Here is a 14,776-nt window from a genome sequence, read left to right on the forward strand (position 1 = left end):
TGTAATTAAATCACCCCTAAGCCTTCGATTCTCCAAACTAAATAACCCCAAGTGTAATAACCTGTCTTGGTATTGCAGACCTCCTAGTTCCCTAATAACCTTGGTCGCTCTTCTCTGCACCCGCTCCAGTTCAGCTATGTCTTTCTTATACACCGGAGACCAGAACTGTACACAGTATTCTAAGTGCGGTCGCACTAGTGACTTATATAGAGATAAAATTATGTTCTCCTCATGAGCATCTATGCCTCTTTTAATGCATCCCATTATTTTATTTGCCTTTGCAGCAGCTGCCTGACACTGGCCACTAAATGTGAGTTTGTCGTCCACCCATACACCCAGGTCTTTTTCAGTGACTGTTTTGCCCAGTGTTTTACAATTAAGCACATATACATCTTGTTCGTTCTACCCAAGTGCATGACCTTACATTTATCCCCATTAAAGCTCATTTGCCATTTATCAGCCCAAGCTTCTAGTTTACATAAATCCTCCTGTAATATAAAATTGTCCTCCTCTGTATTGATTACCCTGCAGAGTTTAGTGTCATCTGCAAATATTGAAATTCTACTCTCTATGCCCCTACAAGGTCATTAATAAATATGTTAAAAAGAAGTCGGCCCAAAACTGACCCCTGTGGTACCCCACTGCTAACCGTGACCCAGTCCGAGTGTGCTCCATTAATAACCACCCTTTGTTTCCTATCCCTGAGCCAGCTCTTAACCCACCTACACATATTTTCCTCTGTCCCCATTGTTCTCATTTTATGTATCAACCTTTTGTGTGGCACTGTATCAAAAGCTTTTGAAAAGTCCATGTACACCACGTCCACTGCATTCCCTTGGTCCAGTCCGGAACTTACCTCTTCATAAAATCAGATTAGTCTGACAGGAACGGTCCCTTGTAAACCCATGTTGATATTGGGTCATAAGGTTATTCTTCTCCAGATACTCCAGTATAGTAACTCTTTGAAAACCCTCCAGGATTTTACCCACAGTTGAGTTTAAACTTACAGGCCTATAATTTCCAAGTTCAGTTTTTGTCCCCTTTTTGAATATTGACACCACATTTGCTATACGCCAGTCCTGTGGTACAGACCCTGTTATTATGGAATCTTTAAGGATTAAAAATAATGGTCTATGACTGTACTTAATTCCTGCAGTACTCGGGGGTGTATCCCATCCGGGCCCGGGGATTTGTCAATTTTAGTGATTTTTAGACGCCGCCATACTTCCTGCTGGGTTAAGCAGGTGACATTTAATGGAGAATTTTTATCCCTGATCATGTTATCTGTCATGGGATTTTCTTTTGTAAATACTGTTGAAAAAAAGTCATTTAACATATTGGCTTTTTCCTCATCCACCATTTCACCCAGACTATTTTTAAGGGGGCCAACACTATCATTTTTTAGTTTCTTACTATTTATGTAGTTAAAGAATATTTTGGGATTATTTTTATTTTATCTGGCAATGAGTCCTCTCTGTCTCAATCTTTGCTGTCTTGATTTGCTTTTTACAGAATTTATTTAATTTTCTGTATTTATTTAATGCCTCATCACTACCTACTTGCTTTAATTCTCTAAATGCTTTATTTTTATCTCTTATTGCACCCCTTACAGCTCTATTTAGCCATAGTGGTCTCCTCCTATTTCTAGCATGTTTGTTCCCATACGGTATATATTGTGCACAGGTCCAATTCAGGATGCTAATAAACGTCTCCCATTTTCTTTGTGTATTTTTATGTCTCAGGATATCGTCCAAGTTAATTGCACCAAGATCATCTCTCATCCGTTGGAAATTTGCCTTCCTGAAGTTTAGTGTCCTTGTAACCCCTCTACTACACATCTTATTAAAGGATACATGAAAACTTATTAATAGATGAGACTGATATCCTTAGTTGTGAATGCATTACATCTAGTGTTCCTGTTACATCTGAGGGCTTCCAGCAATAGTGCGAGACATCCGTGAAGCGTAACACCAGTCACAGTTTAAGAGGAACTCGTTTTGCAAGTGGTAGAGGTTACATCCAATGATATAGCTAAATGAATGTACTATACCAAGGCCTGATTTTAATAGGCCTGTGATACATCTTAGCAATTTATTCTGTTTTTGCTGTTATTTCCCAAATGTCCGTTAAGGTTTGATAACAGCATGGCAGCTATTGCATGTAATGTACAAAACCTCATCAGCTGCAGAAACATATTTAAAAGTGACAAATTCAATGAAATAAAGGATAACAGTCTCTCATCCTTACCAGGAGGCATGAAATCTCTTAGTTTTTCAGGTACAATAATTCCGTCATTTGTTTGATAATTCTCTAAAATTGCACAGATGGTCCGTGTTGTAGCACACATTGTAGCATTTAGCATGTGTACATACTCAACCTGTAACAAAAATTAGAGATTTCAACAACATCTAATCTTGGAAAAACTTGCACTAAAAGGGTTAATGCATTGTGCATTAGTTGCAAATACACAACACCATTCTCCAGTGGCAAATCTGCAGCGTGATATACTAATAGTCAGGGCTGTGGAGTCTGTAAGCCAAACGACCGACTCCGACGCTTCAATTTCCCTTACTTCCGACTCCAACACCAATAGTAATATAGAGGAGATTACACAAATTTCATTAAACTGCTGCAGCAATTTACCAGGACATAGACTTACAAGTGCCAACAAATTTGCCAGGTTTATGTGGGGACTTTAGTGTGGTTTGACAGTTGGTTTTGTCTTTTAAAAAATAAAAATAAAAAAAACACAACAACAACTGCAGTTTCACTTTTTGATTCAAAGCCAGCAGGAAAGAGAAGCAATAACTTAATTTTTACTGTTATAATTCACTTTTGGCTTTGCAACTACATCAAAAACTGCACTATTATTTTTTATTTTTTTTATAAAACCTCTAAGCCAACGAAAATGGTGTCACAACGAGGTAATTTACAGCAAATCTTTAGTGTACTCCCCTCAACTTTGCCACTCCACATTTATCAAATGTTGCACGTTATTGAGGGTTTGGTGCAAATTATACCAGTGCGCAGTAATCTACAGACAAGGTCAGGTTGGTGCCGTTATACTAAAATGATATCTGGTGATGAAATTCGTCTTATGTTTGTTTCTTTATTTTCAGTTTGAGATTCTTATGCTGCGGGGCGGCCTCTGGGAGGTCTTTATGTGGTGCTCTGCTTATGTATTCATCTGTATGGCTTATCACAGGTCCCTCACTGACCTGCCTCCTATTTTACATACTGCATAGAATTATGGTTGGGAGAAAAAAAACAAACAAAAAAAAAAAAAAAAAATCACATTCATCAGGCACCCTAACGTGATAGATGGTACTGCATAGGCGCGGCCGCCGGCGCCAATTTGATAAAGATATAGTTTTGTTCTAAAAAAAAAATAAAAATGAAAATTATGTGTAAATAACATGAAGACAGGCATATTATTCACCTTAGATGAATCTGAATTTTTTTTTCCAAGCCCTAATTCTATGCATCATATAAAGTAGAGGGCAAGTCAGTGAGGGATCAGTGACCTGTCAGAAGCCATCAGTATGAATAGCTAGTCAGAGCACCACATGAAGACCTCCCCTCAGGCCGCCACGGAGCACGAGCATATCATTAACTGAAAACTGAAAAAAGATTACACAACAACCACAAGACAGATTTCATCCACCAAGGTATCATTGTAATCAGTGTAACAGCACCTACCTGACACTGTCTGTAGGTTACTGTGCACAATCCTGCTGACAGGTTCCCTTTATAAGTATGTTTACTACACTTCCAAATAAAACAAAGTAATCAAATAACGCAATTTGTGACTTTCTAAGCATGTTACAAAATTAAGAGGACCTTTCACCAAATTTTTCATGTGATTCATTATGTAATAGGCACTGCAGATTATTATTTTTTTTAATTTCACCTCTCATTTGCGGAGATAACACAGATCAAATTATTTTTTTTCAGTACAAATGGGAATTACCAGAGAGCTCTATTTCACTGTGTACTTCATCTTCTTTCTAACTTTGACCAATAATAAGCAGGCAGCAATACACTGGGAAGGAAGAGCACTCCGAGTCCCCACAATAGCATTAACCCCTTTACTACCAAGGGTGGTTTGCACGTTAACTCCCGGGCCAATTTTTACAATTCTGACCACTGTCCCTTTATGAGGTTATAACTCTGGAATGCTTCCATGGATCCTGGTGATTCCAACATTGAATTGTTTTCTCGTGACATATTGTTACTGGTAAAATTTCATTCATATAACTTGCATTTATTTGTGCAAAAAAACAGGATTTTTGGGTTGCTTACCGTAAAATCTGTTTCTCGGAGCCTTCATTGGGGGACACAGAGACCATGGGTGTATGCTGCTGCCACTAGGAGGCTGACACTATGCACAAAAAAAAGGTTAGCTCCTCCTCCGCAGTGTACACCCCACCGACTCGCAGGGAATTCCTCAGTTAGTGAGAAAGCAGTAGAAGTAACAGAATAGATTGAAAACAGAACAAACAACTCAACTGTAACCAATCAACCAAAGTAAGAACAGGAGTAGTAGAACATGGGAGGGTGCTGTGTCCCCCAATGAAGGCTCCGAGAAACAGATTTTACGGTAAGCAACCCAAAAATCCTGTTTTCTCGTTTGCCTTATTGGGGGACACAGAGACCATGGGACGTCCCAAAGCAGTCCCTGGGGTGGGAAACAAACTTCCATCAGGCCAGTGGACTCACCACCGCTGCCTGCAGGATCCTTCTACCTAGGCTGGCGTCCGCCGAAGCGTAGGTGTGGACCTTGTAGAATTTCACAAACATGTGAACCGAAGACCAGGTTGCAGCTTTGCAAAGCTGCAGCGCGGAGGCTCTGTGGCGTACCGCCCAGGAGGCACCCTCTGCCCGGGTAGAGTGCGCTCTGATCCCCGGAGGGGCCACTCGATGCTTAACCCGGTAGGCCTCCAAAATTGCCGATCTGATCCAGCGAGCAATAGTAGGTTTGGAAGCCGGGTGACCTTTCCGCGCCCCATCTGGAATGACGAAAAGAGAGTCTGTCTTTCGCAAGGAAGTCGTCCTAGACAGATAGACTCTCATTGCCCTGACCAGATCCAGCTTGTTCAGGGACCGCTCCCGAGGGTGAGTTGGACTCGGACAGAAGGACGGCAGAACAATATCCTCATTGAGGTGAAAGGAGGACACCACCTTTGGAAGAAAAGAGGGCGGAGGCCGCAGAACTACCTTGTCCTGGTGAAGTACCAAGAAAGGAGAGCGGCAAGAAAGAGCCGCCAATTCTGACACGCGCCGGATGGAAGTGATGGCCACCAGAAAAGCTACCTTCCAAGAAAGGAGAGAAAGGGAAACATCCCTGAGAGGTTCAAAAGGAGAACCTTGCAGAACCTCAAGAACCAGATTAAGATCCCATGGATCCACGGGCTCTCGATACGGAGGAGCCGTGTGAGCCACGCCCTGAAGAAAGGTTTTGACCTGAGGGCGGGAGGCCAACGTCTTCTGAAACAAAATGGACATCGCCGAAACTTGACCCTTCAAGGAACTGAGAGCAAGCCCCGCATCCAGCCCTGCCTGAAGAAACGCCAGAACGGAAGGGAGCGAAAAGCACATGGGTGCGATGTTATTGGCCTCACACCAAGTGAAATAGGCCTTCCAAGTACGGTAGTAAATTTTGGAAGATGATTGCTTCCTGGCTCGGATCATGGTATGAATTACTCGACCGGAGAATCCTGCTCGTTTCAAAACCTCGGTCTCAACAGCCACGCCGTTAAATTGAGCGGCCGAGAATTGGGGTGGCAAATCGGGCCTTGAGACAGCAGATCTGCCCTGTCCGGAAGCTTCCAGGGGGCGTCCGCGAGAAGGTTGACAATGTCCACGAACCAAGACCTTCTGGGCCAATTCGGGGCGATGAGAATGACTGGAATTCCTTCTGCTTTGATCTTCTTCAACAGCTTGGGAAGAAGAGGCAGGGGAGGAAACAGGTAGGGGAGCTCGAACTGCGACCAGGGAATGGCCTGGGCGTCAGCGCCCACTGCGAGAGGATCTCGAGCCCTGGATACAAACTGTGGGACTTTCCTGTTGAGGCGGGAAGCTACGTCCGGGGCTCCCCAACGACGGCAGAGCTAAAGAAATACCTCCGGATGTAGGGACCCTCGCGGCTGAGAAAATCGGCGGCCCAGTTGTCTACGCCGGGAATGTGTACCGCGGAGATTGTCGGTACCGAAATCTCTGCCCACTGAAGGATCTTTGACACTTCTGCCAGGGCTGAGACACTCCGTGTCCCTCCTTGGCGGTTGACATATGCCACCGCTGTGGCATTGTCTGTCTGAATCCGGACAGGCAGGCCCCTGAGGAGCCTCTCCCAGTGGACGAGAGCAAGATGGATCGCTCGTATCTCTAGGACGTTGATCGGCAGAGCAGATTCTTGAGTCGACCAACGACCCTGAACAGTGTGATTGCAGAACACTGCACCCCAGCCGAGAAGGCTGGCATCCGTTGTTACAATCTACCAGTGAACAGGAAGAAAAGACCGCCCCAAGAGGATGAAAGGTGACGTCAACCACCAGTTGAGTGACCGCTTGATCCGGCATGAAAGGCGAACAGGGCGATCCAGGGACAGAGCCGACCTGTTCCACCTCGACAGAATGGCCTGTTGGAGAGGCCTGGCGTGAAATTGGGCAAAGGGAACTGCCTCTATCGCCGCCACCATCTTTCCCAGGACCCGCATAGCTGTACGGAGGGACGGAAATCGTGTGGTCTGCAGCGATCGTACATCCTGCTGCAGGGAGAGAATCTTCTCTTGTGGGAGAAAGACCCTTGACCGACGAGTGTCGAACAGTAGGCCCAGAAACACAAGACGTTGAGTAGGGACCAGACAGGACTTTTTCCTGTTGACGATCCACCCGAAATTGGAAAAAGTGTCTAGGACGATCGCCAAACTGAGACGTGCCTGTTGGAAAGCGGGAGCTTTGATCAGAATATCGTCGAGGTACGGAAAAAGAACGAGACCTCTGATCCTCAACAAGGCCATCAACGCAGCCATGATCTTCGTGAAGACTCTGGGAGCGGTGGCGAGACCGAAGGGCAGCGCGACGAACTGGTAATGTTCCTGGCGAACCGCAAAACGCAGGAACTTCTGATGTCCGGAGAATATGGGAACATGTAGATAGGCATCTTGGATGTCTATCGAACACATGAATTCCTGCTCCTCCATGGAAGCGATTACCGAACGAACCGAATCCATCCGGAAGTGGCGAAGGCGAACTCTCTTGTTGAGCAGCTTGAGATCCCAGATGGGTCGGACTGCCCCGTCTTTTTTCGGCACGACAAACAGGTTTGAATAAAACCCTGTAAACCGCTCCGATTCGGGAACGGGCACAAACACCCCGGAACTGAGGAGAGAGTCGATGGCCGTAAAGAACCCCAGGATCAAAGCTGGATCTTTTGGAGGACGGGATTCGAAGAAACGATCCCGTGGAAGAGAGACGGACTCTATCTTGTATCCTGACGATACAACCTCCCTGACCCAAGCGTCCTCTACTGAGGCCAGCCAGACGTCCTTGAAGAACAGGAGTCGACCTCCCAATTGGAAGGGACCCTTGGGAGTCCGAGGATAGTCATGCTGATGTGGACCGTCCAGATCCGGATGGTCTGCCCTACGAAGAGTGGGAGCGCCAGGAGGGAGTGGGTCTGAAGGAAACTTTCTTCCTATCTTGGCGTGCCTGCGGTCTTTGTTGGTTGGAGGAGGTCTCCGCCGTATTGAAACGGTGGTAAGCCCGAAAGGGTCGAAACTGACGCCTTATTGGGGGTCTGCGAGGCTTGGACTGAGGCAGGAGAGAACTCGTGCCTCCGGTGGCGTCCTTAATAATCTGGTCTAATTGGGATCCAAAGAGGCGCCCTCCCTGAAAAGGGAGATTAGTAAGAGACTTTTTAGAAGACAGGTCCGCCTGCCAGGCCTTGAGCCAAATTGTACGTCGGATTGCCACAACGTTACTTGACGCCTGAACTGCGCAGGATGCGGCATCCAAAGAAGCAGAAAGCAGATAATCCCCCGCATGGGAAATCTGATTGGCGAGATCGGCCAATCGATCTGGTTGTGCTTTCTCTAGGATGCCCTGACGAAGATCCTCTGCCCAAGTGGCTATGGCCTTTGCTGCCCAAGATGAGGCAAAAATTGGGCATACCGCCGTCGAAGCCGCTTCGAAGGCAGACTTCGCCAGGGATTCTATAATCCTATCATTAGAATCCTTCAGAGACGCCACGCCTGACAGCGGGAGAACCGTGTTATTAGAAAGCCTGGACACGGGCGGATCGATCGAGGGGGAAGCAGACCAGTTGTCCGTGAGCTCTTTAGCAAACGAGTACAGAACGCCGAGACGTTTTCCTCGTTGATAGCGTCTGGTCGGATCTCCTCTTTCCCTGGTAAAAATCTTTCCAAACTCGGAATGTAAAGGGAATACCCTGGAGGGTGTTTCCTCCCGTCTGAACGAAACCTCCTGATCTGAGGATTTCGCAGGGGGGTCAGCAATGTCGAAGGTCTGATGGATCGCTGCAATGAGGTTCTGCACAGTAACCCTCATGTTCGCATCCTGGTCCGAATCCAGCTCTAAGATCCCCTCAGATGACCTGTCCGAGAGCGCTTCACCTGACTGGGGTGAGGAGGCCCGGGAGGGAGGCTGCCGTGGACTATGTGGAGACATGGGGCGAGGAGAGAATTCCGGCTGGAGATCCTGCCTGTGTCTTTTGCGACTAACGCTGGCCGACTCAGATGGAACCTCTTGAGGCCTGCTGGACCCTGTAGAGGTGTCCAGGGGCAACTTATCCAGAACGGCTACCAGGGACTGAGACACCCTGGTGAGGTCTGCCACTGACTGTGATAGAGACGAGGCCCAGCCGGGCATGGGGGGTTCACTCTCGCCTGGGGCCCTAGATGGCTCCTGGGCGGCGTCAGGTTGAATAGGATTGCTACAATCCAGGCAGAGGGAAGTGGACTGACCTGAGGGAAGTTTGCGATTGCAAGAAGAGCATGCAAAGAACTTGACTAGAGTGCAGGGGGGAGCCGCAGGGCGGTTACGGTCAGATTTGGAGTTAGACATAGTGAAAGTCTGAGGGAGAGCCGGAAGGTTGGGGGACAGGGTGCAGAGAAGGGTGTCAGCCTGTAGATGCAGAGCTACTCACGGTCCGGTGACCCCAGAGACGAAGGTATCCACCACTCTGCAGATGCAGGTCAGAGGAATGTCCGGCGGACAGGCCCAGGGAGCGATATCTGGCTGACAGGGGCGTCCGGCTGTGCGGCTGCAAAGATGGCGACCGCCTGAAGGAATCAGGGAAAACGCGCTCCCAGGGGAAGAAGGAGGGCGGAGCTAACCGCCTGCTGAATCAGGCACCGCCCCGGCCAGGAACAGGCTAAGAAGGGTGGTGGGAGGGCCTGGAACGGGCGGGAGAGAAGCCCGCTTAGTAGAAAGGGGCGGGGGGCGTGGCCGCGATACCGGAGTAGGCCCGAACTGAAGCCGGGGCCTAAATTACTAGCGGCGGCCGCCTGTCAGCACGGGGTCGGCGCGGAGGTGCCACAATGCGAGCGCCGCCGCGAGAGGACCCTGGGATACCCGATCTGAGTGTCGGGGGAGAAGAGGACGGTGAAGGGGCTGGCTGTAGGAGCAGAATGGGCGCAGGAGATCGCAGCGCCACCGCATCCCTGCTCCAGGGAAGACGCTGCGAACGCGCCCTCAGGGAGGAATGCTGCTGGCCAAAGGGTCCCCATACTTACCCGTCCCGGGAAAGTACCTGTACATGAAGAGTCTGCGTCACAACCAACCGACAGGCTCTGGTAGGCGAGTGGGTGGGAGACTGGCGACGAGGACCCTCTGGATCGCTGACACATCTTCGTGTTGGCGTCCGCCTGGAAGGCTGGTGGTCCTGCTACGGAGAACTGTGAGGATACGGGGTGGCAGTACACGCCGTACTCACAGACTCCTTGTGGGAGTACAGATGTGACCATTCACACTGTATCCCTCCGGGAAAACCTGAAAAGGAACGATACACATCGAGGTAGATATGGGTCTAATTAAAGACCCGTGTCCACCTCCTACTGACACTAAGCTAAACTGAGGAATTCCCTGCCGGTCGGTGGGGTGTACACTGCGGAGGAGCTAACCTTTTTTTTGTGCATAGTGTCAGCCTCCTAGTGGCAGCAGCATACACCCATGGTCTTTGTGTCCCCCAATAAGGCGAACGAGAAACGGAAATTTGGCAAAAATGTTGAAAATTTCGCAATTTTCCAACTTTGAATTTTTATGCACTTAAATCACAGAGATGTGGCACATAAAATGCTTAATAAGTAACATTTCCCACATGTTTACTTTACATCAGCACAATTTGGGAACCAAAATTTTTTTTGTTAGGAAGTTATAAGGGTTAAAAGTTGTCCAGCGATTTCTCCTTTTTACAACACCATTTTATTTTTACGGACCACATCACATTTGAAGCCACTTTGAGGGGTCTATATGATAGAAAATACCCCAAAGTGACACCATTCTAAAAACTGCACCTCTCAAGGTGCTCAAAGCCAGATTCAAGAAGTTTATTAACCCTTCAGGTGCTTCACAGGAATTTTTTGAATGTTTAAAAAAAAAAAATGAACATTTAACTTTTTTTTCACAAAAAAAGTACTTAACGTTCAATTTTTTTATTTTACCAAGGGTAACAGGAGAAATTGGACTGTAAAAGTTATTATGCAATTTGTCCTGAGTACGCCGATACCTGTGGCGGGGACCCACCGAGTCATGTGAGGTCTTATTTTTTGCTTGAGGAGTTGACGTTTTTATTGGTGCCATTTTCGGGCACGTGACATTTTTTGATCATTTTATTCCGATTTTTGGGACGCAGAATGAACAAAAACCAGCGTTTCATGAATTTCTTTTGGGGGGTGCGTTTACACCGTTCCGCGTGCGGTAAAATTGATAAAGCGGTTTTATTCTTCGGGTCAGTACGGTTACAGCGATACCTCATTTATGTAGTTTTTTTATATTTTGGCGCTTTTATGCAATGAAAACAATTTTATATAAAAAATAATTATTTTTGCATCGCTTTATTCTGCGAGCTGTAACTTTTTAATTTTTTCGCTGATGACGCTGTGTGGCGGCTCGTTTTTTGCGGGATAAGATGACGTTTTCAGCGGTACCATGGTTATTGATTGCGCGTTATTGCACTTTTTGTTCGGCGGTATGATGATAAAGCTTTATTTTTGCTTCGTTTTTTTTTTTTTTTTTTTTTTAAGGGGTTCAATAAAGGGGTTAACTAGTGGGACAGTTTTATAGGGCGGGTCGTTACGGATGCGGCAATACCAAATGTGTACTTTTATTGTTTGTTTTTTTTTCAAAAAATGAATTAGGGAATTTTTTTTTTTTAATTTATTTAGCGATTTTTTTTTTATAAATTATTTTTACATTTTTATTTTTTTTTAACTTTATTACATTGTCCCAGGGGGGACATCACTGTCATGTGACAGATCAGCGATTTGTCACAGGCAGTGCTGCAGGCTTCCTCATACCAGCGCTCTGCAGGCATGAGGAAGCCGCCTCCCTGCAGGCCCCCGCTGCCATTTTGGAATCGGGGACCTGCAGGGAAGGAGACCCCCCAGCTGATCGCGCTAGAAGTACTATTCCGTCCTTGGGACTTAGGTCCCAGGTCACATGGACGGAATAGTACGTCTAAATGTAGGAAAGGGGTTAAAGAGAACCTGACATCTGGTATATGCTGCCCAATCAACGGGCAGCCTGTATCAGACACTGTATGATCTCAGCCAGGTATGTGGGACTGAAACGCTGAGGCATTTTAGAAAAAAGCATATATTAAAGCCTCCGGGGACTGAGCATCACTGGAGACTAGACAGGTAGGCGGGTCCCTGATGGCTTCTCGCTGCCCACTGCTCTGGAATCACAGGTCTCCCCCTAATCAGGGACAATATAGCCAGAGGATTCTCAGCTGGAGATCAAGGGACCAGAGGAGCATCTCATGTTACAGAAGAATTTGAGAAAGCAACGCATTTACAAAAGTGCTTAATAGATTGTTCTATGGAAGTGAATTTACATGAGAGGGACTTGCAAAGTAGTTGATAATCCCTTTAATAGGGTTTTCTTTTCAAAATGCATTTATATCACCTATCCACAGAACTGGTGATCTCTACAACTAGATCCCATACTAGCAGGTTCTTGCCCACATTTCTAACATGAATGGCGTAATGGTTAAACATGTGGCATTATGAGAAAAATCCAAGCACTGTGGATAGAGGACGTTACGAGGTAAGAAACCTCTTTAGGGAGGACCTGCCAACTCCGAAGTCTTGTCAAATTAATGGGTTATAGCAGATTAAAAAATTACCTCCATCACCAACAAACTCCTGAGGATATACCCTATTAACAAGGGAAATGGTAACTCCAAGTTGCTGACTTATTTAATAAAAATTAATATTAGTAGTAACAAGCTTAAATTGATCATTTTCTACAGATTACCTTGTCCATCATCTTTTTGGTCTGTCCATAACGAATCCGTAGCCGTCGAGCCTGATAGTCAGTACAGTTAGAACATGACACTAACTCTCTGAAGGCTCCAGAGCCTGGAAACCAGGCTTCTAAATCCAACTTCTTACTAGCTGCATGATTTAAAGAACCTTAAAAAAAAGGAATCATTTCATCAGCAAATGACAACTTATTTAAAATAGGGTTTTAATATAAACATTTTATAAATTAGCTCTAATAACGAGGCGGCTGTCAGTCAGTGTTGGGGCAAGGTTACAGAGTGGTAATTGAAGCCACGCCATTCATGCCACTATAACTGAAAGCCAGAGGCTGTAGGGGGTAATAATGGTAATTTGTTCCCGGCAACAGGGCTCTCAGTGCAGGCGCCGAGCAGCTTCGCAACACTAATATCCTGCAACTGTCAATATTCTGTTGTCTAATAACTCGGCACCAGGGGTTCCTACCCCATCCCTGACACTAGATGCACCCTAGTTATCCCAGCTCCCCAGGTCACTTCTGAATCAACCCTTATCTGTCCCCTCCCCCTATATAGAATATTGGTGGGAGGGGAATATCTGATGCTGCACAACAGAGATCCGCCAAGATGAAGAGTCTAAGCCAGGGGTCCCCAACCTGTAACTCAGGAGCCACATGTGGCTCGTGGTCTCATGAATTGTGGCTCGCGACTGTCTGCCAGCTTGGTGCATTAGGTCCAGGTCTAGCAAACAGGTATGAAAAGTACATCTCAAAATGGTGAATTGTGTGAGTAACCCTGCCCAGATGGGCAGATTTGGGTGCACATTTACAGGTCTTGGGGTTTAGAGATATTTTAGGTAAGGTACACTGGAGGACGGTACTTCCTGTTAGAGGAGGTGCTCAAAGCTGGATGTGACAGTGTGTTGGGAGTGCTTGATGGGAGAATACAGAATTGGGGTATTGTGGGAACCCTGGATCTCAGTGTACGGCTTTGGAGTGATTTGTGTGGAAAAGCTTTGGTTATCATTATACCTATAATGGGGGCTTTGCTTGACACTACTTTGAAGGTGGTGGGAGCTGGATGTGGCTCTCTCTCAGTGCTGTCAGTGCTGAATGTGGCTCACGACCCTCTCTCTAAGCTGAATGTAGCTCTGAAGGTCAGAAAGGTTGGGGACCACTGGTCTAAGCGCTTTATTCTAACATACCGCAGGAATATAGGCTAAATGGTGCTCCCTCTGGGCAATGCTGTTTTGCATGAACAGGTGCTTGTCTCAAGGATTTGTGTCTTCACGTCATTTATCCTGTATACCTGCAAGTTTTTTCTTCCCCTTTCTGAACGAATGGCATAGGACTACTGCTGAGCACTGTTACTGTCTGCACTTGCAACCCTGAAAAGAAGTTTGGTCTTTGGATACATGCTAAAAAAGCCGGGATTTAATGGGTTCAGCAGTGCCGGTGTGGATTTTCCACTGTGGATCCTTATCTCCTCTGACATCATCTGTCAGGGGCCCCCTATAAACATCAGATTCGTCGATATGGGGTGTGGGGGGGGGTTTGGCCGATGCTATACTAAGGCATGTTTCACAGCTCAGTTTTTTTTGTGTCAGTTAAAATCCGCCAAAATGACAGAAAGCGGATCCGTTGCTAACTGATGTGAACGGATGCCACTGGACCTTTTTTTTGACGGATCTGCAGAATGAAGAATTTTAAAGGAACCGCTGCCCGGGAAGAGAGAGAGAGAGAAAGAGAAAGTGTGAGAAAGAGAGTGAGAGTGTGTGTGTGTGTGTGAGTGAGAGAGAGAATTTTCATTCCTCCGGGCATACGCACTATAAAAATGCAGATCCTGCAGCACAAAAACGTAGCATGGTCCGTCCAGGCATCTCGGCGGACGCGAAAAAATTGACGGATCCGCAAAAAACCGGATCCAACGGATGGCCATCCGTCAAGATCCGCCGGTAATGCAAATCAATGGGGAAAAAAAACCCATCCGCCAAAAAAATGGTGGATTCGTTTTTTTGCAAAACGGCGGATTTTGACTGATGGTCAAAAAGGGAAGTGTGAAACAGACCTAATATGTCTGGGGGACGTATGGCTATTCATTAGTGCCCAGCACATAATGGAAACATCTCTATAAAGCACTGGAGCAACAGTCTGCATACCTGACACGATGTTTACAATACGGTATGGAATGCCCAGCGATTGATAAAACCCTTCTGCTGTCATGATCATCTCTTCAAACATTTCCCATGATTTGTTATCATGAGGTGATGCATAAACAAACTGTTCAATCTAAGGAA

The 14,776-nt window shown here is 46.4% G+C and overlaps 1 protein-coding gene across 1 annotated transcript in view; it reads right to left on the reverse strand.

Annotated features, from left to right (window-relative positions):
* The window catches only part of SARS1 (seryl-tRNA synthetase 1), a 64,948-nt gene that overhangs the window by 10,698 nt on the left and 39,474 nt on the right, over nucleotides 1-14,776 (reverse strand). Inside the window, exons 8-10 of the mRNA XM_073560740.1 lie at nucleotides 14,639-14,768; nucleotides 12,498-12,655; nucleotides 2,248-2,377 (exon numbers count right to left, since the gene is read on the reverse strand). Coding sequence (XP_073416841.1) covers nucleotides 2,248-2,377; nucleotides 12,498-12,655; nucleotides 14,639-14,768 — 418 coding nt within the window. The remainder of the gene's footprint in view (nucleotides 1-2,247; nucleotides 2,378-12,497; nucleotides 12,656-14,638; nucleotides 14,769-14,776) is intronic.

The sequence above is a fragment of the Dendrobates tinctorius genome, unplaced genomic scaffold (genome assembly GCF_039654945.1).
Source record: "Dendrobates tinctorius isolate UK_male_01 unplaced genomic scaffold, ASM3965494v1 ptg000304l, whole genome shotgun sequence".
NCBI classification, from domain to species: Eukaryota; Metazoa; Chordata; class Amphibia; order Anura; family Dendrobatidae; genus Dendrobates; species Dendrobates tinctorius.